A 25,327-nucleotide genomic window follows, 5' to 3' on the forward strand; every position below is an offset into this window, starting at 1 on the left:
CTCTTGACCTGCATTTTCCTGTTCCTGTTTTTGCTGGTAATAAGAAACATGCACAGGAGAGCTGTAAAATAATTACTTTGGCTGGGTTAGTCTGCAGCTGGTTCATCAAGCTGACAGTTTACTGGGCAGCTCATTACTGCAGTGTCAGGACAAGGGAAGGAGTGGATCTGCATGATGAAAGCAGTGCAAGTGAAGGTGTTAAGCTGGCTTAAGCTGTTGAAGAAACCACACCTTAACATAAAGACAGGTGCTTGTTTATATTGACACTTATTTAAATTCAAAGATCAAATTGCTCAGTTTTCCTTGTCAGAGGACAAATGAAGATGACTTGGAATACATATTTGAACCAGTTAGTATATCTGCCAATAACACGTTTTTTTTCCTAAAACAGTGAAGCTTTATAGGCAGCCTAGAAGTATTCATAACATACTAGAAGATCAAGTGAACACTTCACTCACTTCTATGCCAGGTTCAATTTCCTTCTGTGAAGCAAATTTGTAGTTATTAAGGTGTCAGAACCTCAACTTAATGCATTTACTCCACAGAGGACTGGAGAGAGCACTGGGGCTATGCTGGAGCTAGACATGTTGTTCACTGTTTAGTTCTTTAAAAAGATGGGCTAAAGACACAGAAAAGTATACTCTTACCACTGTCTACAGCCTCGACTTCTCGGTCTATTGCATCTCTAATCATTAGTGGGTGAATGAAGAATTGTGCCCACCTACAAAACAGAAAAATTCATAAGCTTTTCTTCAGTGTCTATTAAGCTAGAGCAAAACCCCAACAATTAAAACCAAAATCTGCTAGTTTTAGTTTGTAATGTTGCCTGTCTTACTACAAATTACATCATTCTTGACTGTATTGTCTTAAGGAAAGATAAAAACCAGTTTTGTGATAGCATCAAAAACCAAAGTGCAGGACTCCTATGCTGCATAAAGTAGGGATGAATTGGTTGGACCCAGGAGGGTGTGACAGCAATGGATACAGGAGCATCCACCTTTACATCCTAAGAATGATCATACCAGACAAGTGATCCATCTGGTCTGGTTCCTGGCTCTAACAGGGATCAGTATCGGATGCCTCAGAGGAAATTCTCAGTTGTTTGGGAATAAATTGTTTATTTATGTCCTGAAAAGTAAGTTTTTATATCCATTACAATTTTACTATCTACTATAGAAGTCAGCATTGTTATCCAGAAACACATCTTCTCCTGAACCCATAGAGAGCACAGCAATGAAAGGGACAAATCTGCAATGAATGGAGACTCTGCAGAATGCTGCCAGAAAATCTAATACTTATATTTTATTTGTTGATTTTTTTTTAATGATGCACTGAACTCGTTGAAGCAAAAGGTTAACAGTAATACACTGTTGATAAAGTTCTATGGCTACAGGACCCATTAAGCTAAAGACTACTGAAATGTGACGTCTTTCAATTTCTTTAGATCCACAAGTGCTTGAATGAGCAGAAATCATCATCAGCATCCGTTTACCTTCTTTGTATGAGATACTGTTCTAGAGAACCAATAATTTCTGTTTCCCCTCCCTTAAGTGAGCTGTTGTGACAGACTGCAATATGATATTTTTTTTCTTTTGCACTTCCAAACATCTAAAAGCTTGACTAATCCACAAATGAAAACTAAATTTGGCCCAGTAAAGTAAAATTTAAGCAACACTTGGTAAAATGTGCAAACACTTGTTTTTGGCGTCATCACAGGAACGTATTTTGATCCAAGTAAGTTCACAGTGGACTCCACTCTCCTCCTGAGATATTTTACAGCATCAAGAACACTCAACTGACATGCCCCTATGAACAAGTAACTTCCTCTCACCGAAGGAAATGATGCCAAGACATACAGCTCTGTACTAACATATCCTACAGTACAAAAGAGAAAGTCAAATATTTTCTGGCAAAAGATACATACTTGACTGAATAACCTGGATTGGGTTAAATGTATCCTTCCGAGGCACACATTGTATCACAACTTTCTGCCCTTCCACCCACTTTCATGAATTAGACTTGGAACAAAAAGAAAAAATTTAAAAACTCACTAATTATATCAGGACAGATATTTCAAAGGATGAGTCATTGGTGTTCTGGGAGCACTTCCTCTACGAATATTTGTCACACTGCATAAGATTTCTCTTGTCATCAATGCTACTGGTTTAAAGGGTGGTAAAATGACCAAAGAGCTACGGGAATTAAGACTTACACATGGATCCTAAATAATCACATAGCGGCTATACAGGAACTATCTCAAAAAACAGTATGAAATCTAAAGAGAAATAATATTTTCTCTATATTTAATATCCTCTGCGGTAGTACGAGTACCTACAGAAGTTCAGCAACAGCCTTAATCACCTCAAAATGAAGAACTGAATAGCAACACCGGAGCTCCTGAGGTACATACAAACATTTGTTAACACCTAATCTCCATTTATATTAAGTTACCTATCAAGCGCTTCTTTGAAGTACTTCCTCTGCACATCAAACTGAAAGACTGTCCGCTCACAATCAGTCGAAGCATTGTCACTGCCCCCGTGTTTCTTCAGAAATGCGTCAAACCCATTCTCATCTGGGTATTTCAAACTGCCCATAAAAACCACTGGAACAAAAATCAGCAAAATTACCAAGATGACATGAATTTGATTACATTAATTGCAGCTACAACAACCCTTCTTCAGCACAGTGTTATCTACAACTGACCCACAGCCCACATGCAGAGGCTAACCACAAAATAGCAACAGACATGTATTCTGCCCAGCAATTAGAATAATCTGCATTTAGCAGAAGGCCCAAATAGACTGGAAATAACAGTGCCTTTCTAAACATGATTGGCCTCAATCGGTCAAGAGTAACATTTTAAGATACATCTGGTCAGAAACCTAATGTGCTTTCTGTGCCTGTATTACTAATTCTTCATCCTTTACCAGAGAGGTAAAGGTCTGTAGCTCCAGTCTAGTTTATAAAAACACAGGTAACATGTTTCACGTCACATTTAATAGATAACAAAAAAGTGTGTGTTAATGCACAGCCCATCAAAGAATATTTTTTACAAAAAACACAAATTTATTGAACTAATGAAAATAAATTCTGGGGTAGCTGAAATAAGAAATTATAACTACAATACGATATAAATTTAGAAGTAGGTAGCAGTCATTTTGCACTGCAGTTGGAGAGGATGAAATAAGAGCAGATACATACTATGTTCCAGGAAGTGTGCTAATCCAGGCAGATCTTCGGGATCAGAGAAGCTGCCAACAGCAACACAGAGGGCTGCTGCAGACTAGGGAAAATACAATGCGCTCAGTAAAAGCTGCTTCAAGAAACACTTCAAGAAAATGACAGAAGTATAAGACAAGTCAATCAGGACAGCCACAATAAAAAGAAAGTCTAGTGTGAATGTCTAATCACAAGGCTTCAGAGCACAAGAAAGCTCACTATGTATTTTTTTTTCCACCATACAGCTTTAATTACATACCTGCTTTTCTGTACAGCCTCTCTTTCTTGTCTCTTCCTTTTCAGCTAGCTCTTCTAACTCACTGTCATCAGGATCATTGAAATCGTCATTATCTCCATCATCGTCCTCACTCTCATCCTCCTCATCACAGTCCTCATCATCAAAACCTTCTCTACCATCTTCGATCTCAGCCCCAGAGTCGTCATCTTCATCACTTTCCTCTTCAGATTCATCATCATTGTTGTCTTCCTCTTCCTCCTCCTCAGATAAAATAGCTGGGGCACCATCCAAATAATTCAAGTCCGAAATCAAAAGTGCACATAGGCCATTTTGCAGTTTGATACACCTGAAAGAATAAATATTTGCAATGCATATGCTCGTTTCCTGAATCTGAATTTTCAGAATCACCAAAGTGTTTGCATTTCCCACAACAGTTTTGTGCTCTTCAACTGAGATTTCCTAATGAAAATTTAGTGGTAGCTATGAAGGTGAACAGTTTTATAGTGGGAAAGTAAAAACACTCTTCTGCTACTCAACAGCTATAAGAACAGGAAAGAAGCAATTCAGGGCAGCAGCAGAACTCCTTCTCCCCTGTAAGGTCAGGGACACTGATTTGGGCTTTTATTTCTCACTCCCTGAAAAATTTAAGCCACTAGCATCCACTCACAGAAAACCTCAGGTACTCAGAACAGGCAAACCCAAACTTCAATAGCTTGTTATGCTTCTCAGGCTCTTGGAAACACATATTACATGACAAAATTAAGATGTTAGTCTTTGCCTCTAAACAGGCCCCAGAGACTCCATTTTATTTATCAACGCGTTCTATTAAATGAGGTCCACAGACACAGCAGGCACGTGTTAGAAAGGAGAGATCTCCTCTCCACGCTTAATAAAATAAGTCACAGTGGGATGGTTGGGTTACTATCAACAAGCAATACACAGAGTTCTCTCTGTGTGTATACATACATGTGCATATATATTTATATATATAAACCCACAAGCCCTCTGTCCAGCACCATTCTACATTTGAGATTGAGGACTGCAAGCACCAATGCTCTGCACTACAAGATCTCTCAGCAGTATTTGTTTCCCATCAGATTCAGGACAGATAGTCACAATTCGATAAATTAGCCAGAGAACTCCTATCAAGAGCTCATACTGGCTCGTATACCAGCTGTGGAAAGGAAGGAATGCTGGATCAGAAAGTACTTAATCCAACCTAAGAACTAGTGTGATATAGACAGGTGGTATCTGATCCGGACAAAGCGAAAAAAAAAAAAAAAAAAAAAAGCTAGTATAAAACAAGGCTATGGTCACATCCCATGCTCCCAGAAAAACCTGCGTTACAGAGCACAGAATCATAGAATGATTTGAGTTGGAAGGGACTTTTAAAGGTCATCTAGTCCAACCTCCAAGTTTGTACCAGATCAGAACTTCACAATGTGCCTACTGCTGTAATCAGGCAGCAGAAATTTTGAAGTAGACTTCCAGCTCAAGCTATGTAGTAAGTACCCAAAAGAAAAAAAAGAAAGGCACATGGTGTGTTTTCCAACTCCATGGCTCCCAATGTTTCTCACAAGTTTCATTCATGGTTATCATTATGCAATTTCAATGTTTCCCAGAAATAAAAGCATGTGTTACTATCAATACACTGACTTCATGTTTTGGATTGGAGTAAGTTTCATTTTTTACTAGACCTGTAGGCCACCTGCTACGGCTCTGCAAACCACAGACCAGCCTGGAAACAAATTGCTCTGAAGACCTCTCTCCCAACTGAATTTCATGGGCATGTATTTGGAGGAGAAGGGTAAAGAGTGTATCATGAGTAGGGTAAGCAGCTCTGAGACAAAGGACTTCTTGGACTACCATGTCTATAGAAAAGGCTAAAGAACAAATATTTAATAGTTGTCTTAAGTTTAGGAATTATGACCACTCACCCAACAGGAACTGATAGCACTTACTCTGGGTCACGGTTTCATAAATGTTAACACACCTGTTTTGCTTATTGCAGAACCACTGCGCAGTACAGATTTGTGGCAATCAAAAGCACAAGTGCATTGTTGTTCACAGTACGTAGTCTATAACCTGCAGAGATGCTATGACTAACCATAGGAGGTACAGATAGTAACAGACACATGTTAATGTCTAGGTACAAAGTTAATCATCCATACGTTCTGAAAGCCTGTTTGCAACTTCTGAATAGGAGTCCTAAAAACATACACTGCACAATCAGACATTTCAGCCTCAAAGCAAGAGCTCCAGACAGCAACAAGTCAATGTTGCTTCCAGCACAATGACCACCTTCTTCACATCTGCATACAGTTGTCTCCTTCAGGTTTTCAGGGCCCATGAGGAACACTGGCTTCCCAGTGATCAGCAGATGGTCACGGAAAACAGAGAGCAGAATAGTGGTATTCTCCCAAAAGAACAACGTGCCATAAAGCTGTGCAGCCAGGGGTATCCAGTAGCTATTGTTGATCCTTTCCACATACCTCCATTAAAGTAACAGAGCAGACGATACCAATTCATGTTTACTCACCTTCAGGTTTGTGGGTGTTACATACTAGGACAGAAAGCACCCAGCAGCAAGGCAACAACCGAACTAAGCCACTGTTGAAGGCTATCAGATTTCACTTCAGGAAAATCTACAGCAGTCTATGTTACACTGAGCAGAGGCGCCAACTGACATAGGTGTTCTTTACTTTTTCCATGTTTCAGCCCAATGGAAAAGGACAAGTGTAATCAATACAAAAGTACCAATTAGTATGCAAAATACAGGACAAAACCCACATTCACTTAATGTAGCAACAAAAGCAAGAGCAATCCAATAGGTTTTTTTGAAGCTTAAATATAAAAGTAAAATTCTTGAAGATACTGTTTAAGCACCCTGGACAAGTTTAAACAGAATTGTTCTCACATCAAGTTTTTTTTCTTATATCAATGATAATTATTTAGCAGTTAAATAAATATTGAAATACATATCAATGTATGGTAAACACGTAAGACAAATGTTTTCATTTCCCAAATTACCCAAAACAAGCCCATGAAATTCCATACATGGATGAATTTATATAAATCATACATTTTGTTAAAGATAACTACCCACTCATAGCTCTAATGTGCAAAACTAACTTTGATTATGACAATAATTTTTATCCCAACAAACTTACTTTGGAAAATACACTCTGCAATCTCTGTCAGAATTCTCTTGTTTTTAAGATCATTGTATTTGCAAAGATAAAATAGAACATTTTCCACTAAATTAAGACTGATGTCACCAGAAGGTCAGATTAAGCCCACTGTGCCTGGCCTGCAGTATACATCATCATCATTTCTGCATGAACAGAGGACAAAGTATATATGCATCATCAAATCACCTGCCATTACACTTACTTAGGAGGTTTGGTGTATAGTTAGTGGACATAAGCACGCTTTACTTTCAGCCACAACGAGGTTCTCCTTCCTAAGGGTAACGCTTGTTAGTCACACCTTTTCAGACTGATTTCCATGTGTAGGAAATGAGCCTTGCACTCACTTCCTACACATGGAAATCAGTCTGAAAAGATGTGACTCTCCGCTTCCAACTGAAAAAAAACCTGTTAAGCATTGACAGTAGGATATCTGAAGATTCTGGTATTAGTTTATCTTATGCTACAGGCAAACACACTCTCAAATTCTCTACATGCAGAGGAAGTTCCTGAGCCTCAAAACAGATAGCCAGTGACAGTTTTCAATGGATTTCCCAAGCTTCATCACTGTGCTGCTTCAGGTAGTAAAGGCAGAAGCCTCCTAAGCTGACAGTTTTTGTAACCGTGATCTCTGGAGGTAGACAAGCCTCCTGCAAAGCAGCATGAGTAAGAACACCAGCAGGAGAGGCAGGCAGAGATCCAGAGGAAGTAGCAAGGAAGTAGGGCAAGAAGGGAGGGAGCAAGTTTCTCCCTAAGCCAATGCACACAGTTTTCTTCACACAGCCAGGAGGGAATTTCACTGTCAACCAATGTCACTGCAAATCCAAAATTCAGTTCACAGCTTAGATAGATTCTCCCCTGGCTGCACAGACTAGACATTACGAAGAGTAAAGATTAAAAAAAAAAAAAAGCATCTCTAACAGGGGCTGGATAATCTCCTGCCTAACAGAAAGAAGTTATAGTAGTGTCCCTTCAAGAACGACTGCCTTACAGCATCCAAAGCACTCAAACTCCGCTGGCGTTCTCAGCTGAATCCCCCACTGCGAGAAGGCCACAGCTGCTGTGGGCTGTGCTCAGGAAAGGGGATCTTTTCCTGCACTTTTGTGGTATTACTCAGAAACACACAGATGAAGACACAGGCAAAATATCAGCATAAAAGTAATTTTTGTCTCAACTCAGTGACATATTTATGTTAAAACCTCAAAGCTCATCTAAAACGGGAAGAGTAACAGGTATCTGCTCTGTAATACTTCAACCACATTTTATACTTCAGCTTAACTCTTTTGGAACAGTTGCCTGGACAACTGCTGCAAACGAAAATTCACTGTGTCTCAAAAACACAGTGTCACAGCAGAGCCTTTGAACAAGCACTGTTTTGGCTTTTTTTCTAAGCAAGCTCTAAGCCCACTACCGCACACAAACCAGCCAGCCCATCTTGAGAAGAAACACACCTGTGAACCCCCAGCCTCCATTTTTCACCGAGAGGCCCCCCCAGTTCCCCTGGTCACCAGGACAAGCCCGACCTCAAGCACCGGAGGTGACAGCCGTGCCGGAGCGCCTGGTGTGCCGAGGGGGAGACACGCAGCAGGCTGGTCCCCAGCCCCCCACGTTGGCGCACCGGCCGGGGCTGGTTTTCCGCGGGCAGGCGAGGATGGAAGCCCCCCCCTCCCCCAGCCTCCCCCCACCCTCTCCTTCGGCCTCCCCGGGCCAACGACCTCTGGGGACGGGGGGAGGCTCGACGGCGCCGGCCCTCACCGGTACTGCTTGGGGTCGCTGGGGGACTTGACGATGTCGGGGTCGCCGAGGTTGGCGCCGGAACCCGTGTCCCCGCGGTCCTCTTCTTCTCCGTGAGGCGAGCGGCCTCTGGGGTCGCGGCCGCCCTCCCCGGCCTGCTGCCCAACCGCCAGCTCCGGGCAGCTGTAGCTGGATGTCGCCTTGTTTCTACCGGGCATGGCGACGATCTGACCGCACCACAGCGGCTGGACAACGGCACGCACCGGCCGGCCGCACCACACCAGGCCGCGGCCCCCCGCCCGCACCGCTCGGCCCCTCCGTGCGAAGGCGGCCGCGACACGGCGCATGCGCCGCCGTCGCCGCCGGCCGCCCCCGCCCCGCCGTGACCCTGGCCGCTTCCGCCGCACGAGGAAGTAGAGGTGACGGTTGCGACAGCTCCGGACCGCACCAGTCAGCGCCCGCCGCGGTGCCAGGTGGGCGAAACGGACCAATCCCAGGCACTCACTTGGTCGGAAATGGGCTCTGATTGGTGGGGAGAACGCTGGTGGAGTGGGCGGGGTGGGGGAAACCATAGATGGGGAGAGAGACAGAGGGAAAGGCAGTCCCTTTCAGAAATCAGACCAAGAGAACAGAAAAATCAGAGGAATAAGAGAAAGAGAGAAGGTTAGAGCCAGACACCTGGAACTCATCTCTGTTCTGTCGCGTTCCAACACTTATGCCCGCCTGCCGTGTTACGTGTCCCCCTGCTCTCGCGTTGGAATAGTCCAACCGGTGGTCAGTGGAGGCCAGCCTTTTCCTCTTATTTCCTTCAGCTATTGGTCCAAGTAGCTGTTGCTCACTCCTGACAGGACCAATCAGCTCACGCAAGCTGCTGGAGGCGGGGTGTCACACCCCGTACCCTCAGTGCCGGGTGGGGCCTTCCCGGTGCGGCGGGAACAGCAGCCGGTGAGGTACCGGGGCCGAGGGCCTGGCTACGAGCCCGGCTCCCTGGCGAGCAGCGCCGGCAGCTGCTGCCAGACCGGCGGTGAAATATTTTTCAACACTTAAGTGACCTAGACTTAGGTTTGCAATTTTATTTCAACCAGCAGTACCACTGGTCTTTTGAGAGACCCAGCACGTGCCTACTCTTGACTGCTGATTTTTTTTAAATTTTTTTTTTTCTTCTTTTAATGGTATCCCTAATGGCTTAAAGTTTGTACCTGTGACTATTTACCAGACAAGATGTGTGTTTATTCTTCATACGGCCTAGTCTTTGCAGTTTAGCAGGCCTCAGCATTTTCCAATCTGGGAATATACTTTTTCCCCCTATGAAACTGCAGTGCCGATGTAGCAATTTCAAATCTTGACAACAGGGATGCTGCTTTTCCTGTTGCCTTAAGTCTCTCTGAAGCTGGTGTTTCCAAATGGCATACATTGCGAAGACCTTTTTTTTTCCTGTAACACTTTGAGAGCTGTTGGGAAGCTTGCCATTGCCTTTATCACATCTCTTTCACATTGTTCCATGTTTGTTCAGTTCCATCTACCCCTGTAATACCAGTGCTGTTAGTTATTTTGCGCATGTGTGTTAAGTCTATGTTGACTGCAAAAGAGATGATGAAAGCAAAGTTAAAGAGTCAGGCTAATAAAAATGAGGGGGGCTGTCTGAGATACAGGGACGATAATTTAGCTGGATGTGTAGGATGATTATTTAATCTGGATGTCTACCTGGTGTTTTAGTGCTTTATTTCTCCACAAGATGGAAGCCAAGACCCACCTGTAAGCCAGAGCCTCCTTTCACTGGAGAACTGTGCATGCAGTGCTGTACAGTACAAGCCATAGAGAGAAGCTTGTGAAGAGCAATCACCTTTCCTTTCACGTTCTAGTACCCCTTCTTTAATCTTGTAACCATACTGCTTTATCGGCACTACTATTCTAGGCCACTGCCTGTCAAATGGAAGGCTCTATACAAGACTGCATCAAGCATTTTGGGTTGTCCTCAGTGCAAGCAAGTCTGTTATTTCCCTTGCCTTGACAAATTGTTGTCTCACATTCTGCCATTACCTCTTCCAAGTTAATACAAGTAGCAATTATTATTGACGCACTGCTGCTACTGACATCAGCCGCATGCCACTTAAGGCAAAAGGCTTTCTCTGTATTCCTTCACAGCTTTTAATGCAAATATAAGATGAGATACATCTCACCATTAATATATATTTTATGTGTCAGTTGCCTGCGATGATTTGATTTCTTATTTTAAATAAACTCTGCGGGGTTTCTGCAACAAATACTAGGTTTCTCCATGTATGCAATATAGGGCTGAGTAGAATTCATCTTCTCCAGTTCTTCAGACTATTCTGCCATGTAGCTACTTGCTGGCTTGTGCTGTAAAAAACATTCTGCCCATTTTAGCTTGAAGAGTCTGTAATGTACTTATATTCTTCTTAAAAACAAAACAAAACAAAACAAACACCTGACTTGACTAGAACACAATGAAACACAATTATATGTTGGGTAGAAAAGGGAAAAGTCTTTTTTTTGCTAGGAAAAAAAAAGTAAGTAAACAAAATAATTGAAATTCCATTTCTGCTGAATCAATTTTCTTTTACCATTTATGTCCTGAGCTGAAAAATCATTATTTGCACTGAGGTACTCCTTGATACCAGCACAGCTCAAAATAATCACTCCCTGCTGTGGAATTTTTTATTTCTTTTTGCTATTACACAAGTTGCCCTAAACACCACTTCTGCTACAATTAAAACACTGCACTGCACATTTATTGGCCAAATAATCCTTCTTTTCACACTGTTTTAAATCTCATAGTGATTCCAGATTGCTGGGCTCAAGGATCAAGGATCCTGTCTCAAAAATAAAAGATCAATGTAGTTTGATTTATTTTAAATGAATTAAAAATATACCTTCTTTATAAATGCACACGATTGCTAGTAACGCAGCTCACACAAGCTCTCTGGCCACACCTGGTGACTACATCTCTGTTTATTCTGCAGTTTCAGGGGTTAAATACAATAACCACATTCCTAGCACTGCACAAATCGCACTTTCAGTACCAGATCACACACGTCCAAAATATGTCACGGTAAAGATTTCTGAAAGCAACATACAAACAAAGTGATCAAGCCTTTAGCACAATGAGCTCAAACTACATGAATGTAGTTGCGTTTTTCTCCAGAATATTGTGCTTCTTTCTTAGAACTATTACACTTTGAGACATAACAGAACAAAATTACAAAAGCATTTGCTAGTGTCATAATCCAGCAAATTACAGTGCAGTGGGCAGATACTCAGCTCCAGTTTCTGACATCAGAAAGTCAGAACTCCTCAGTCAGAGGAGTTCATAGGCCTAAGGTAAAGCCATAAAACTTTTCAGAATTTTCACCTTGAGACAGCAAACTCTCCGTATCCACCTAATTCACATTTGCAGACACAATTTGCAATCACTGGAGCTGGGATGTGCCAACAAGTGTGTGATCATAAGGGCACACAGTGTATGTAATTTCACAGATTCAAAAAAGCAGTTCATATATTTCAGAGAAACACAAGCTCTGCATGTGGCTAGTGCACACAGAGTTCTACACACACATTTAGGAGTTTTGTAACTTTAGAGATGTTGGAAGTATAAGAATATTTTAGATGTTAAGTATTAAAAATTGCTCCTCCCTTCAAGGAATGATGAAAAAAGGTCCACAGAATAACTACCGGGACCTCTTTGCCATTTTTCATTTGCAGTTATGTTTTATTAATCAATCTTCCTTTTTTTAAATTATACTTTGCAGTTGAATCTGAAACCAGAAAAAAAACTATCCAAAAAACTATCCCCACACACACACTCATCCAGCACAAAATTAAAAAAAAAAATAAATCAACAACAAAATGCAGAAAGAAAATCTAATAATATTGGCACCAATATTTGCCAGCACTCACATTTTGGCTCCTGATAATTTTATCTTTCTGAGACAGTGCTGTTCCAAGTCTTACATGTCAGATTTTGCCTCCAACTAAGCATGCAGCAGTCAATTCCTCCTTTCCTTCATTCTGCAACAAATCCACCATCAAGCAATTGATCAGTGCAGATCCAAACCTGGAGAGGTGAAACTACAGGATACAGGGGAAAAGCTGCAGGACAGCCGGCTCTTGGGCTTCTAGAAACAAAGGATTAGGGACAGCAAGATGCCGAACACCCCCAGCACTCTGGAAGTCGTTACTGGTGACTGTGGAGAAGGCCGCAAGCAAGGGCAGCTCCTGGAAGGGCTCTCGCTCCTTCACCCAGCACCAGCCAACAGCACAGGGAAATGCAGGAACAGCTCCAAGGCCTCCGCCTCCTCCTCCCCTGCCTGGCAGCTTTGATTCCTCCATCTGCTCTTCCTCCAGTTAGAGGCTTGACACAAAATCCACCTCCCCCTTCCTCTTCGCTCTCTGGAGGACCTCAGCCTGTCAGACAAATGCACTGCTTTCTGCTCCGCTGTACAGAAAAACCGAGGTCCGTGTCTAGAGGACAGCAAGAATGACTCAGTATCTGGGGATTTTTTTTTTTTTCAATTAAAAAAACAAAAGCATATTATTCTTGTTTTTGAAGGTATTTTTTCCCCCATTTTCTTTTAGATCTAGTCCCTACTAACTGGTTTTTATGTTGCCTGCTGTTCTTGACAAAAAAACCCCCTCTTTCCGCAGTAGAGGAATTTAGAATTTAAAATGCAACATTCTCTGTGGAAATAACATTTGCAACACTATACAATTCTTTTTCTTCAGTGTAACTCACATGAACACTAGGTGCACTTACAATATTTATTCAGATTTTTTTAATTATTTTTTTAAATTACCAGATGAGGAGATATATAATATTAACACTCCAGCACATTAAACAAACATACCAGTTTCCTATAACAGAGACTTCTGCCTTTGGACTACATGATAATGCACCACCACAAATGAAAGGATAAGATTTTGTCAGGAAAGGAAAAGGACATTCCTCGGCAGAAAAGGTCACTAGCACGAGCAGTTCTGCTGCGATGGGGGTGGGTTGTCTGTGAGTCGCATGCTTCTTCCAGAAGTGCCCCTGGAAGGGTCCGATTCTATACTCTCCGACATCTTTTCACAGATTATATCCACGAGACGCTCAAACACCTGCCTTACGTTGATGTTTTCTTTGGCACTAGCTTCAAAATAGTCAAAACCTGTGAGAAAAAGTGGAAAAAAAAAAAATCGAGACTGATGATAATGGAGATGGTTTTTAAAACACTAACCTTTCTTTTCAGAATTCACCTTAAGAAAACAAGACATTAGGCAATTCTTAAGCTCAGATGATGGCCACAATCTCAGAATAGCGAGCAGAAATACTTCTAAAATTTATCAAGAAGAGTCAAAGGGATAAATGGATCCTTATCATTGCTCTGGCAAACAGATCTACAGATGATCCAGATCTGAATACACCCAGGACAAAGGAGTCAAATTCTCCCCTTTACATCAGTGAAGATCCATCCCCTGGGCTGCAGCTGCTAATGACATGCTCCAACTGGTGATGGACGGAGGGGCTGTCTGGGGCTCCCCGCGCTCCTGCGTGACAGGAGCAGGCTTACCCTCGAACCACTACTGCAGTCTGGCAAGAGCAAAGACCACAAAGAGAAGCAAGATGGTGGTTGTATTCCTTCTGCTGACCAACTTCTGTGCTTGTGAACAAAATGCTCCGTGACTTTGGTCTTGTTTTTTTCCCCGTTCTTTGTCCATTTAGACGAGAAGCTCTTCAGGGTGATTAATCCTTGCACAGCACAAGTCACGAAAGAGTACCTGTCCTGACAAGTGCCATTCAGCATTGCTGAATTACAAACAACGTTGTGTGCCTCTTACACAGCAATTTCAGTGTCCAGTCCAGCTGCAGTGATGAGTACAGGTTCTCAAACGCTGACCCTTTCCCATTACAAAAAACCAGCGAGGCTGGAGTTATGTCAAAGTGGGGATGGCACAGACAGCTTCTCCTGCTGCCTCCCACTGACACCTCGCGCCACGCAAGAACCAGCCTTCTCACAGACAAGCCTGAACCCTGCCTCAGCCAGCAGAAATGCACTGAACTGTGAAGCATTTCTTTATCTTTTTAACCGCAGTGGCCTCAAAGGCCAACCATCACTTACAGTGGCTGTTGCTTCTGTTCTAGTGGTTATTACATTGCCAACAGCGAGAGCTCAGGCACCACAGAGAGTTTATTTTGCTATAAGCTACATTCTGTTCTGCTTCATTTTGGGGATGTTCTGCATTGCATCAGTTTTCTTTGAATCTACCACAAACGAAGGGAAAGATATGTAGTCTTCACCAATTAGTCCACCACTGCTGGTAGACTGAGTCGCCGTGATGCGTGAGATAACAAAAAGGTTTATACCCCATTCCAACACTTTTTAAAGTAATGAGAACACAGGTGAAGTGATGGTGGAGACGTTTGCCTCGTTACTAAATAAGGATGATGGTCCTGCATCAGGGGAGGGTTCTGTTTGCCCCACTTGCTGTCTTTGATGATGATTAAAGATTTATATAAAAGGCACAAGAAATGAGATTAGTAAACTTGGATATTTATCAGTCCAACATTGGTTTAGCTTCTGCTGTGGCTGAATCTGCTTTGGTTTAGTTCATGTTCAGGCCAATAACAGTTTTTTAAACTGATTCAGAAATTATTTCACTATACAAACTTAGATAAACATGCTGAAGGATAACCGTTATGTGAATGATTATGATGAAAGCTAGCAGTTTAAGAAGTCAATAGTCAGTTAAAGAGATTCCTCCCACCTAACACACTAAAGTAATTTCAGATAATGCTGTACTGCTAACACAGTTAATAAAAGGAAGAACTGACTGATAAAACCAGATATCTATATTCAGCCCTTTCAAAAAGAGCATTTAGTATGTTGAGAGGCTACACAAGAGGAGGACTGGGACAGTCCTTTCCAAAGGCATGGCCAGCTTTTGTTTTGCTCTGCGCTGGGGTATGTTTCTCCAGGGTGAGCCGCACAAGCACAAGGACAGGCTGGGGACAGAGCTGGGGATTCTTCAGCAGAACAGTTTCCTACTCATGGTGTCAGTTGCTATGGTAACTCTGTGCGCATGTGTGGTTTGAAGTGTCCCATATGTAAATGATTCAGAGATGCCAAGTTTGTATGTGAACAAATAGATGAGTTTTGGGGGAAGAAAAAACATTAGAAGTCCAAATAGGAGTGGAAATTCCAGTAAAGCTCTCTATTTGCTGCTACATTGTTCTGGACAAATTTTCAACTACGAATAGTGTAATTACTCTTGCAAATTATGTGGGCACACACGCACTCACGACAGTTTTGAGAGTCTGCAAGCCAGGAACCGAGTTTATTCACATTCATATTTTCAAAAGCAAATTAAATTCTGATGTGTAAAAAAGAGCCCATAACTGATTTTGCAAACTAACCATCTCGTTTGCTTTGCTAGTCCGACATATAAAAATTATTATTACAATAATAATAATAATAATAATAATAATAATAATGGGAAATCAGAGATTTTAGTTTGATATTTGCTCATTATTTGTTTATGATTGCAGTGCCTCAAAGCTCCAGTCATGAATGTCTGGAGTGCTTTTGTCCTTTCAGATCCTTCGTGCTTGGCATATGTAGAATTTATACCTGAAGGCTCTAAACCTGCAGGCCTTTGCAGACATGCTTTTTTTTTTTTTTTTTTTTTTTTTTTACATGAAATGTGAAAAAATAATCTGATTGCTCTTAATTCTTGGGAACAGTGACCATCTTTTTGTTTATATCACACAGGTCCCTATCACAAAGCCATATTTATACTCATCTACGAGCAGGATTCCTATACTGTCATTTAAAAAAAAAAAACAAAACAAACCAACAATAACAAAACCCTAGCTAATTTGATCAAGGTCACACTCTAAACTACAACCCTGTATGCAGTGCGTGGAACTCCAGTACCTCCAGTTGAACAATATATTATGCACCCTCCAATTACTGCTTAAGAATTGAAGACAACATAGGATTTTCTAAATTGGGGATGATGGTGATTCCTTTGGGCCTGGTAAGAATCTCTGCTCTTACAAGCTAAACAAATATTTACAGCATGCCCACTGTAAGGGTCTCAACTGTTAAATGTATTAAATTTTAACAGGATTTACTTGCCACTATGAATTTTTTTAAGAGAAGATTACAATATAGTTATTTCTTAACACAGAAGCCCTGAGTCCATATTAAAAAGATCTTATATGCTATAATATATAACAAAAATTATAAATAAGTGAGAAATTAGGATGAGTTTATTTTGCTGTTCATTTTAGAATTTTCATTGCAATCCCAGCTTCCTCTCAAATGAACTGTTTTGGTTTTTCTATCCCATATCAATAACAATGTCATTTCCCTGGTACATTTTAAAAATTACCATTCTGATGTATAAACTTCTTTTTCATTCTTTAGTTGCACCAAAAAAAAAAATTCTACAAAAATTTGTTTGCATTCTGAAGATGATTATATGGTACTGAAAGAACTGGAGACAGAATTGTGTTTATTAAAACTTTTTTCTGCTCACATCCTTAGACATTAGCTTTATAGATACAGGAGCACTCCGAGAAGGCAGCATTCAGCACTAAGCAGGTAAAATACGGACGTAGAATATATTACGCTTCTTAGTTGTGATACCATTATCAAAGCATTTCTGCTGGAAGGACTTTGTATTGTAAAAATTAAAAGGAATGCAGTATAAAGAAGCAGAGGAAAAAGAGTAGGAAAAAAACCCAAACTTTGATATGTACCTAGCTGATCCGCCAGATGTTTCCCCTTCTCTACAGGAACAATTCTTTCATCCTCCATGTCACATTTGTTTCCAACCAGGATCACTTGTGCATTGTCCCAGGAGTAAGTCTTGATTTGTGTGGCCCTACAGGAAGTCAAAAAAGATGGTTAACTTCTATCAGCCATGCCAAAATACAATCGTATCTTAAGTACGAGAATAAGTACCATTAATGACAACATCAACATCTCCAGACTGTATGTTGGTTAAAAGACAAATGACTAAGCTTACACATAAAGCAAGAATGCAAACTATGTAATTTATAGTATCATTCTATTTTATTACTCCTTAACTTTGTGTGACAATAAAGTTTCTTGTTAAGGCTTGGCAAATGGTTTGAAGATCATGAGATCCAGACAAAAAGCTGAATTGAATAATTTTTGATGTCTAGGGACAAAAAAGCATTATTCTAAAGCTTACTTGCCTTCAGCTGTAATCTTTCAGAGGAAGAACAATCAATTACACTTCCTAAGGATACTGTCCCTATAGAGAAAGCCATACAATAGATACACACTTCATGCTAGGTTTACAACTTCTTGTAAAACACCTAACAACAATAATTCAGAGCAGACAAAAAATATGCTCATTTGCAGCATATTTGCCGCAGAGTTTTAGTCACACCATAAGAAATTGTGTTTTGAGAGTCAAACAGATGGAAGCATCCAGTCATCTTTGCTTGAGCAGGAAAACTGGTTCATGAAGACTGAAAACTGTATAGAACCCTGGAAACAATTGCTAAAGAGAAACAGAAATTTACCTAGCTGGGAAGATATGGGATCAAGGTAAGGCTCTGTGAGCTAATATTTGAACCCAGCAGGATTAAGTGATACCTAAGGCAGGAAACAGCAGATGCAATGACAGACGGCAAGTATCAGACAAATGCTAACTTCAATGACAGAGGGATCAAGTGCATGGGAGCTTAAGCAGGAGCACTGGGATGAACTTAAAGCCTCTAAAGCTCTCTGTGGTTCATGAGCTGAAACTGGAGTGGAGCTAGCTGTGGATGCCAGGAGCCTGACCTTACATTTGGCCTCTTTATAGTTTTTCTATGACAAAACAGAATTTATTTTTTTTCTGTTTATCCTTAGAGGCCAGTCCTTTCCTGCCATCCTTGGTGAGATCTCAGAGCCAGCAGCAGAACAGTATTAGCTTGGTAGCGTTCGTTTTCATCAGTTTTTTCAGATTGGCCCAACCTCTTTTATCTTCAACCAGGCCAGCTCTATCTTTTACGGCTCCCTCCTTCCCAAAGATCATTAGGCTGCTCTGCCAGAAGCAGTCTCTAACTCACCCTCCCACTCTTTGTCGTTACTCACCACCCCTCCAGATAGGACACAGCAGTTTCAGACAAACCTGCCATTTCCCAGGAGAGCCAGGATTCCCCTCAGATTTTTACTTCTGTTTAGTTTGTTTGAACTCCCTTAACAATAAAGCACTCGTTTCCTTCTCTTGAATTAGCAGCAGCCTCCAGCTCTGACCTACTAATATTTTTTAATTAGTTGCTTACTTGCCTTTTTCCATGGAAAGCAGTCATGTTACTCCACAGATATCTATGAAAAAGGGAGTCACAGTTCCCTGTGCAGCTTGCCTTTAAGCAGCACTGGAAAGCATAAACCTAAACAAAGCCCACTGCACAAGCCCAGGCCCATGCTGCAACATGCAAAAGTAATCAAGGATTTGTGCAGTGAAACTTCTTACTCTTCTTAGTGTCCTCCTGGAAAGGCACCCACTCCAATCCCAATTTTGGCTCCTCCACTTTCACCTTTCTGAGTGCCTCCATGTAGACAAGCCCTGTGAGAGCTAACGCGAGTCTGTGATGGGTTTATGCAGTACTCTGGGGTTTCTCAAGGCTCATCACAGAAACAGATGACCTCAGAAATCAACCAAAGCCCAGGAAGATAAAATCTTCTCAGTCTCTCTCTATAAGCAATATAGAGAAAAAAAGTCTGTCCAGGTTCAATTTAAAACACCTATAACCAGGCTTCTCTCCTGACTCCCGTTCCTCTCTCAGGATTCATTTCAGCCCCTGGGGAGTCATCTGGAGACACGCTGCCAAATCTGAACTATTTAAACAGAATTACTTAGAAAATGAAAAAGAAGAAAAAACCATGAAGGATCTCCCACAGAAACTCCTCCTTCTTTTGTGCAAGTTAGCAAAAATACTATCTTGCAGAACACTGCCATTTACACTTATTAGGAATAAAAACAAACAAAAGTTATGAAGAATGTCTAAAAGGAACTCTCATCCCCAGGCAGCAAATTTCCAGAAGCTTTTGTAAAAGTAAATAAATAAATAAATAGGCTTGTGCAATATAGATATTGCAACAACTATCAGGGCAGTCCAATATAGACACTGGGGAAAAAAGGTATTTCTGTGACACAGTAACAATGCTGTGCCTTATTTGTGCCGAATTGTCCAAATTAATGATAAAGCATGGGTTTTATGCTTCACGCTTAGAAGAAAAATAGTCTTAGGTTCACAGTTACATGGATATATCAACAGCCTAATTTGGAGATCAGCCTTAAAGACAAATAAAGCTGATGATTTGTGAACCCAGCTGTCACTTAAATACAAGTTAAATTTAACAAATTTTTTTCTTCCCTTCTACAAAATGGTTTAGATTGTTCAGAGCAGAGTTTCCATAATATTTTATATTTACAGCGTCAAATGCTGAGTATATTCTAGTTTCAGCAGTTTCAAATGAGGTATAAACCACTGATTTATCTGCACACAAAACTAACAAGCCAATGTCAAATAATAACTGTCCAAGGAGTCTACAAAAAAAAAATAATCTAGAAACTGAGCTGAAAGCCATGAAAGCTCATTTAACCCTTTCACTCACTCTACAGGAAAGATGTCGTGTTATTCAAACAAAATAAATAATTATTTTCAAATATAAGGTAAAATCCATCTTTTCTTTTGCCCATTTGTGCTTTTTCTTCTAAAGTAACCTGTCTGTACTCTTGCCACACTGCAGTAAGGAAAATCACTCAGGCCTAATCTTTTGAGGCTTCTCTTACAATCTGCTGTACATTTCCCAGTGAAGGAGCAAAAGAACAGGTCACGTCCTAGATACCCCCCAATGCATTTAAATTGTATATTTCAGTCTTTCTCAGCAGCTTTAAGATCATTATCATTAATGGGGGTTATTTGTGTGAATGAAGGAAAGACTGTACTTCATGTTCATGTATTACCTGGAGAGCTTGCCTAAATACCTGCCATACAGCCATGATTCTCCTCACTCAGGAGAAAGAGTGCTTTTACTTGGTTTAGGTGAAATATTTCTGGAGCGACACAAAGCAAACCAGAATCCTCTTTAGGACATCCACCCATAAGAAGGGTGTGGTAAAAAGATCAGCCAAGGAAGAAGTCACATGGCAGACTGGAAGACATATTCTCATTTCCATTGTGGGCAGGTGAGGCCAGGTCAGGAGGCTGTTAAAACAGTCATGTGCCAATTAGCCACAGATGAGAGGTACAGCACACCATACGTACGTGGGAGGCAGTTTTAGAGCAGATGTTGGAGCTTCACGAAAAGGCTTGGAGAACAAGGCGGCTAGTAAGCACAACCTGCTATGGCAATTTCCCAGCTAAAGGGAGAATATAAGCTCTAAGACGCTGGAGATGTCTAGAAGGGAAAAGACATCTCTGATGGAAAGCCACTTAGCGCAAGGCTACCTTCCCATAATTTCAGTGTAATTATGAAAATGAATTTTGAGATCTATGCACATCCCTATGAGCTCAACAGAAGGTAAGAGTTTGTTGTGGGTGAGAGCTTACTTGGAGTGCTAGGTCTCTGGTTCAGCTGTTTGTTCATGCTTTTGGCTTGTTTTCTGTAGGGAACTCTGCAGGAAGAGACGGTACAAGAGAAAGCAGTGAGATGGGCTGAGACTCATGCTGACAGCCTGCTTACACAGCATCTTAAAAAACCTCAATCACTAAATGGCAATAGGCAGGGCACCAGCAAGAAGGAACAAGCTGTAGACTGCAAAACACATAGATGACTACTGTCCACAACTTGACCCATTCCAAGGTTTTGTACATGGCTACAATTTTAGGATCCAGGAATTATGTTCAGGTGGGAAATTCTTACCAGCCAATGAGAATGGACTTGAATGGACAGGAGCCAAAAGTTAGCAGAAGGGGCATCACTTCATATTTTATTTGCTGATGATTTTCTTGAGGTATCCTCCTAAGCTTGATTGTATTTGCTTTATGAACCCAGTTCCATGATCACATGGCAGATGGCTTACTCATCTTTTTATGCCAGAGGAAGACTCAAATTCTATCCACATACGCTATTTTAAAAATAACTGGGAAGGTTAACAGATTCCTTACTGGATTTAATTCACATTAACTCAGTATTGCTGATGTAGTCTCCATGTCTAAAAGGTCAGCCGATCTGCTGCATTTATGACAAAATATTAAACTTAGCAGTACTCTGTATTTACTGTAGCTGGACACTGAAAAACGCCAGCTAGGATAGCAGGACACTTAAAAGAGAGAAAGGATGTGTAGGATTAATTGCTGCAATTTCTGGAAACTTGCAGGATGTAAGAAGACCTGGGAAGAGCTTTGCTGTTAGCTTTTGCATGTGTTCTAGGTGGATGCTCTGTTTAATTTCAGTGAGGGGTGAAGTATGGTCTTAGAACTGGCATGCGTTGTTGTAGCCTCACCTAAACCTCTGCAAGCACAGAGGCAATTCATCGATCAGGCCACACCTCTTCCTTGCCAGGTAGAAATCAGCTTGTAACTCTGCCATTTCCTGGGAATCTAGGAGCAACACTACTGAGGGTAACAGCTTCACTAGCAGAGAAGAGGTCGCTCAGGCACTTGTCCTCCCATCAGAGTGTCTGACCTCCCAAACATTCTGCGCCCAGCCCTCTCACTCTTACAGAGGTCCTCTCTCTCGGGCACAGCAGCTAGAGCGGGAAGGCTGTCCTGTCCACATGGGACGGATGAGACGAGGCAGGGCTGAGCATCAGGGGCATGCTACTGACTTTGCAGCCTGTGCAGCTTCCCAATTGCTGCCACTCCATCCTCTCACCAGCACAAAGCAGAAGCACGGCAGGGCTGCCAGGGCTCTGTCATCATTAGGCATGCTGCTGCTGTCTCGCACTTGATTTGAAGAACGGACGAGGCTCATGGAGATAAAGGCTCTGAGCTAAAGGAGCTCAAGTAGTAGACACCTTAATTTTCAAAGGAGAGTACAGTTCCTGACTGAAGACCAGATGCAGAGTAATGGTTTTTTTTGAGGCATAACTGAATCACTCATCATGGGGGGGGTCTGAGGAGGGTGGGAAAGAGCCCAAAAAATGCTATCTACTTGCTATCCTAACAAATGGCAGAGGCTGATAGAGAGCAGCACCAGACAAAAGCTTTTGTTTCCTTTTCTTGTCCCTTTGGAAGTTTAGAAAGCAGACTGGGAAAAAAACACCTCTTCGCTGCATCACCGCTAGAGGACTCTGCGGGCACAGCGATGCTGGCTTTGCTACAGTCCTCGTCTCCTCTCCTGGGGACAAGCTTCAAAGGATGGAAATGGGCTACCACCGCCCGATTTTATCAGCCCCACTACATCATTTGGGCTCAGAATCTGAAAACCGGTGGTTGGAAAGATTCTTGACATACAAAGTAAAAACCAAAAGCGACGGTTCACCTCTGTCCTTTGGCTGACAAGGTGCTCTTAGCAAAGCTATCCACGCACCCCCCGTGGCACAGGGAGACAGAAGTCAAATACACAAAGCCAGCCTTTCCTAATTCTTACACTCTTGCACCACTGCCTTTGATGGAACAGATGTTAGGGCATTTCCAATACAAAGCTTCAGGCTAAACTTCACCTGTGCCAACTTTTAAAACAGTATCTCATAGTGGTAGATCACAGGTTGAGATTTGGTATTTTTTGGCTAAGTTAAGACTGATAAGTAAAATGTATTAAAGAGGAATCAACAGACAGACAGATGAACTGGTCACATACACCTTGTTTCAGCAGGGAACCAAGCTGAAAATATTTATAGTTTAGTGAAAGATAACTGCCCTAGCTCACCTGCCTGCACTCCTATGGAAAAAAATCTCTGTGCAGACACTTGGAGAAATGGCTTCATTTGAGCTTGGTGGAGGGTGTGCCACGTGGAGGAACCTGGTTTTGGCAAAGCCTTCGTGTTTCTAGCAAGGAAAAATTTATTCTTCTGTCATTAACTGCTGAAATACAGCTCGGGGAAGGTGCTGCAGTTCACCTTCTGCAGCATGATGTCATGATACTGGAGATCAGGTGAAAGTGGAAACTACATCTTTAGATGTGATGATCATGACCAACTGCTTCAGTGGACAGTGAGAACAAATAATGGGCAGCCTTGGAGGAAGGCCAAATTACTGGGAACAACAAAGCATGTTGTTGTGGCTTTTGAGTTACAACCTAGATTAGGGGATATAGAATAGGTGTTCAACAAAAAGCCAGACTGAGCTGGATGCTAAGAGTCAGTGCCATAGCCAGCATGTGTTCCACGAGAAGGAGGTTCTTCTGACCTGTTAGGTAAGAACATTTTTATGTCACCTTAAATGCTGCTGGTTTATGCTCCTAGGAGGTCACTGAGATCACTGCAAATCAATCAGACTTGGAAGACTACATTAACCACTACATTACCTTTGCTCCACTTCCAGAAATCAGATCACGTGTGGGGTGAGATGGGACATTTCTTCCTAAGGAAGAAGACAGGTGGCACGAGCTACAAGGGGAGCCTCCAGATGGGGAAATGGAAGTGCACAACAAAATGTGGGGGAGACAAGTTCGCGTACCAATGTAGCTTTGAGCCTGCCATGGAATTTTAAAAGTGTCTGACCTGGTGCTTTCTTTCTTCCCTGTAAGCTCAAAATATTTTCTGGCTTTTTGTCATCCGGAAGTCCAGAAATAATTTCCTGGTGTTTCTGCATTTGTACTGAATTCAGTGGAGCCAGAGGAGCTTATAACAGCTGAGAATCCATTTCATACCTAATTTTAGGGCTAAGTCTCCACTCTTGCCATTTAATAGGTAAACTCCTTCTCCCCCATCCCACACTGAGCGCTGCCTTTCAGAGTTGTTGAGGTGCTTTCTGTAGTCAGTGGTAACAGGCCCCTTCCAAGGCATATGCCTGCTTTCTGTCCTAGACCTCACTCTTCTTCCTCTTATTACAGCTACAACTACTTTAAACTTCGCAAGTTTTAAATGGGTAAAGTTAGATTTTTAATTATTTCAAGTTAGGCAAGGTGAATACTGTTCCACGTGTATTCCACCTCATAAGCCCAAATAATGCATTAAAGAATTAATTTCTTTACAATAAACTAGAACTTTTAAAAGCAACAACTGCTATAGTATGCAACTATAACTTTTTCATTAAAGTGAAACTGTAGAACTTTTTCTAAGGAGAGTTTAAAAACTAAATTATTTATCCCAGAGTTTAGACGAAGAGGAAATAATACAGTGATGCATGGGATGTCTAATGTTCTCAACAAACAATTGTGAGGAGAGAATTGGCCAAAAACCAAACAAACCCAACAACAACATTTCCTACCAGTCCTGCACTGCATTGAAGGAGTCCTCACTGGTAATGTCATACATGAGGATGAAGCCCATGGCTCCTCGGTAGTAGGCTGTAGTTATGGTCCTGTATCTTTCTTGTCCAGCTGTATCCTGGAAGGGAAAGGAATATTTAGGCTTTAAGACTTCAGTTCTCAGAAACAGGAGTTGTAGTTAGGTGTTCTACCTAAAATAAGGCAACCATTTTTTGTTATACATTTTAAAATTCTCATTTGCTTCCAACTGAAGTGAACTCAACTTACATTTTAGCATTAATTGGGCTTTTGCATCACTATGATTTGTTAAATGCATTTTGACACATGTACTATTAAAAAAATACCACAGATGTCAACCCTTTAATTGCTCTTCTCTGCCTCAGCCTCAGTGCAATAATAAAATACTAGCAGAGTTCACGGAAAGCTGACACTTCAAAGCAGCGGCAACAGAAAATAGTCCAGGACTGTACCAAGCAAAAGACATCTAGGTGTTGCAATTTAGTGTCACAGTCAGGAAAACGTCCTTGAGATAGATACTGCGGGTGAGTCCGTTCTTACCTGAGGTTAGAAATAACAATTAAAGACTCGATGCAATGAAA

The 25,327-nt window shown here is 41.5% G+C and overlaps 2 protein-coding genes across 3 annotated transcripts in view; both read right to left on the bottom strand.

Annotated features, from left to right (window-relative positions):
- NRDC (nardilysin convertase) overlaps positions 1-8,763 on the bottom strand; it is a 30,509-nt gene extending 21,746 nt beyond the window's left edge. The window contains exons 1-5 of the mRNA XM_086753851.1: positions 8,404-8,763; positions 3,482-3,806; positions 3,205-3,286; positions 2,452-2,605; positions 648-721 (exon numbers count right to left, since the gene is read on the bottom strand). Of these exons, the coding sequence (XP_086609977.1) occupies positions 648-721; positions 2,452-2,605; positions 3,205-3,286; positions 3,482-3,806; positions 8,404-8,729 (961 nt within the window). The 5' untranslated portion in view covers positions 8,730-8,763. The remainder of the gene's footprint in view (positions 1-647; positions 722-2,451; positions 2,606-3,204; positions 3,287-3,481; positions 3,807-8,403) is intronic.
- A 2,562-nt stretch (positions 8,764-11,325) lies between these two features.
- Positions 11,326-25,327, bottom strand: part of RAB3B (RAB3B, member RAS oncogene family) — a 57,731-nt gene continuing 43,729 nt past the window's right edge. For both annotated transcript variants that reach the window (XM_086753753.1, XM_086753752.1), the window contains 3 exons: positions 24,728-24,846; positions 17,147-17,271; positions 11,326-13,550 (listed from right to left, as the gene is read on the bottom strand). In XM_086753753.1, coding sequence (XP_086609879.1) covers positions 13,363-13,550; positions 17,147-17,271; positions 24,728-24,846 — 432 coding nt within the window. In that variant the 3' untranslated portion in view covers positions 11,326-13,362. The remainder of the gene's footprint in view (positions 13,551-17,146; positions 17,272-24,727; positions 24,847-25,327) is intronic.

Source organism: Chlamydotis macqueenii, chromosome 8, assembly GCF_036417535.1.
Source record: "Chlamydotis macqueenii isolate bChlMac1 chromosome 8, bChlMac1.mat, whole genome shotgun sequence".
NCBI lineage: Eukaryota > Metazoa > Chordata > Aves > Otidiformes > Otididae > Chlamydotis > Chlamydotis macqueenii.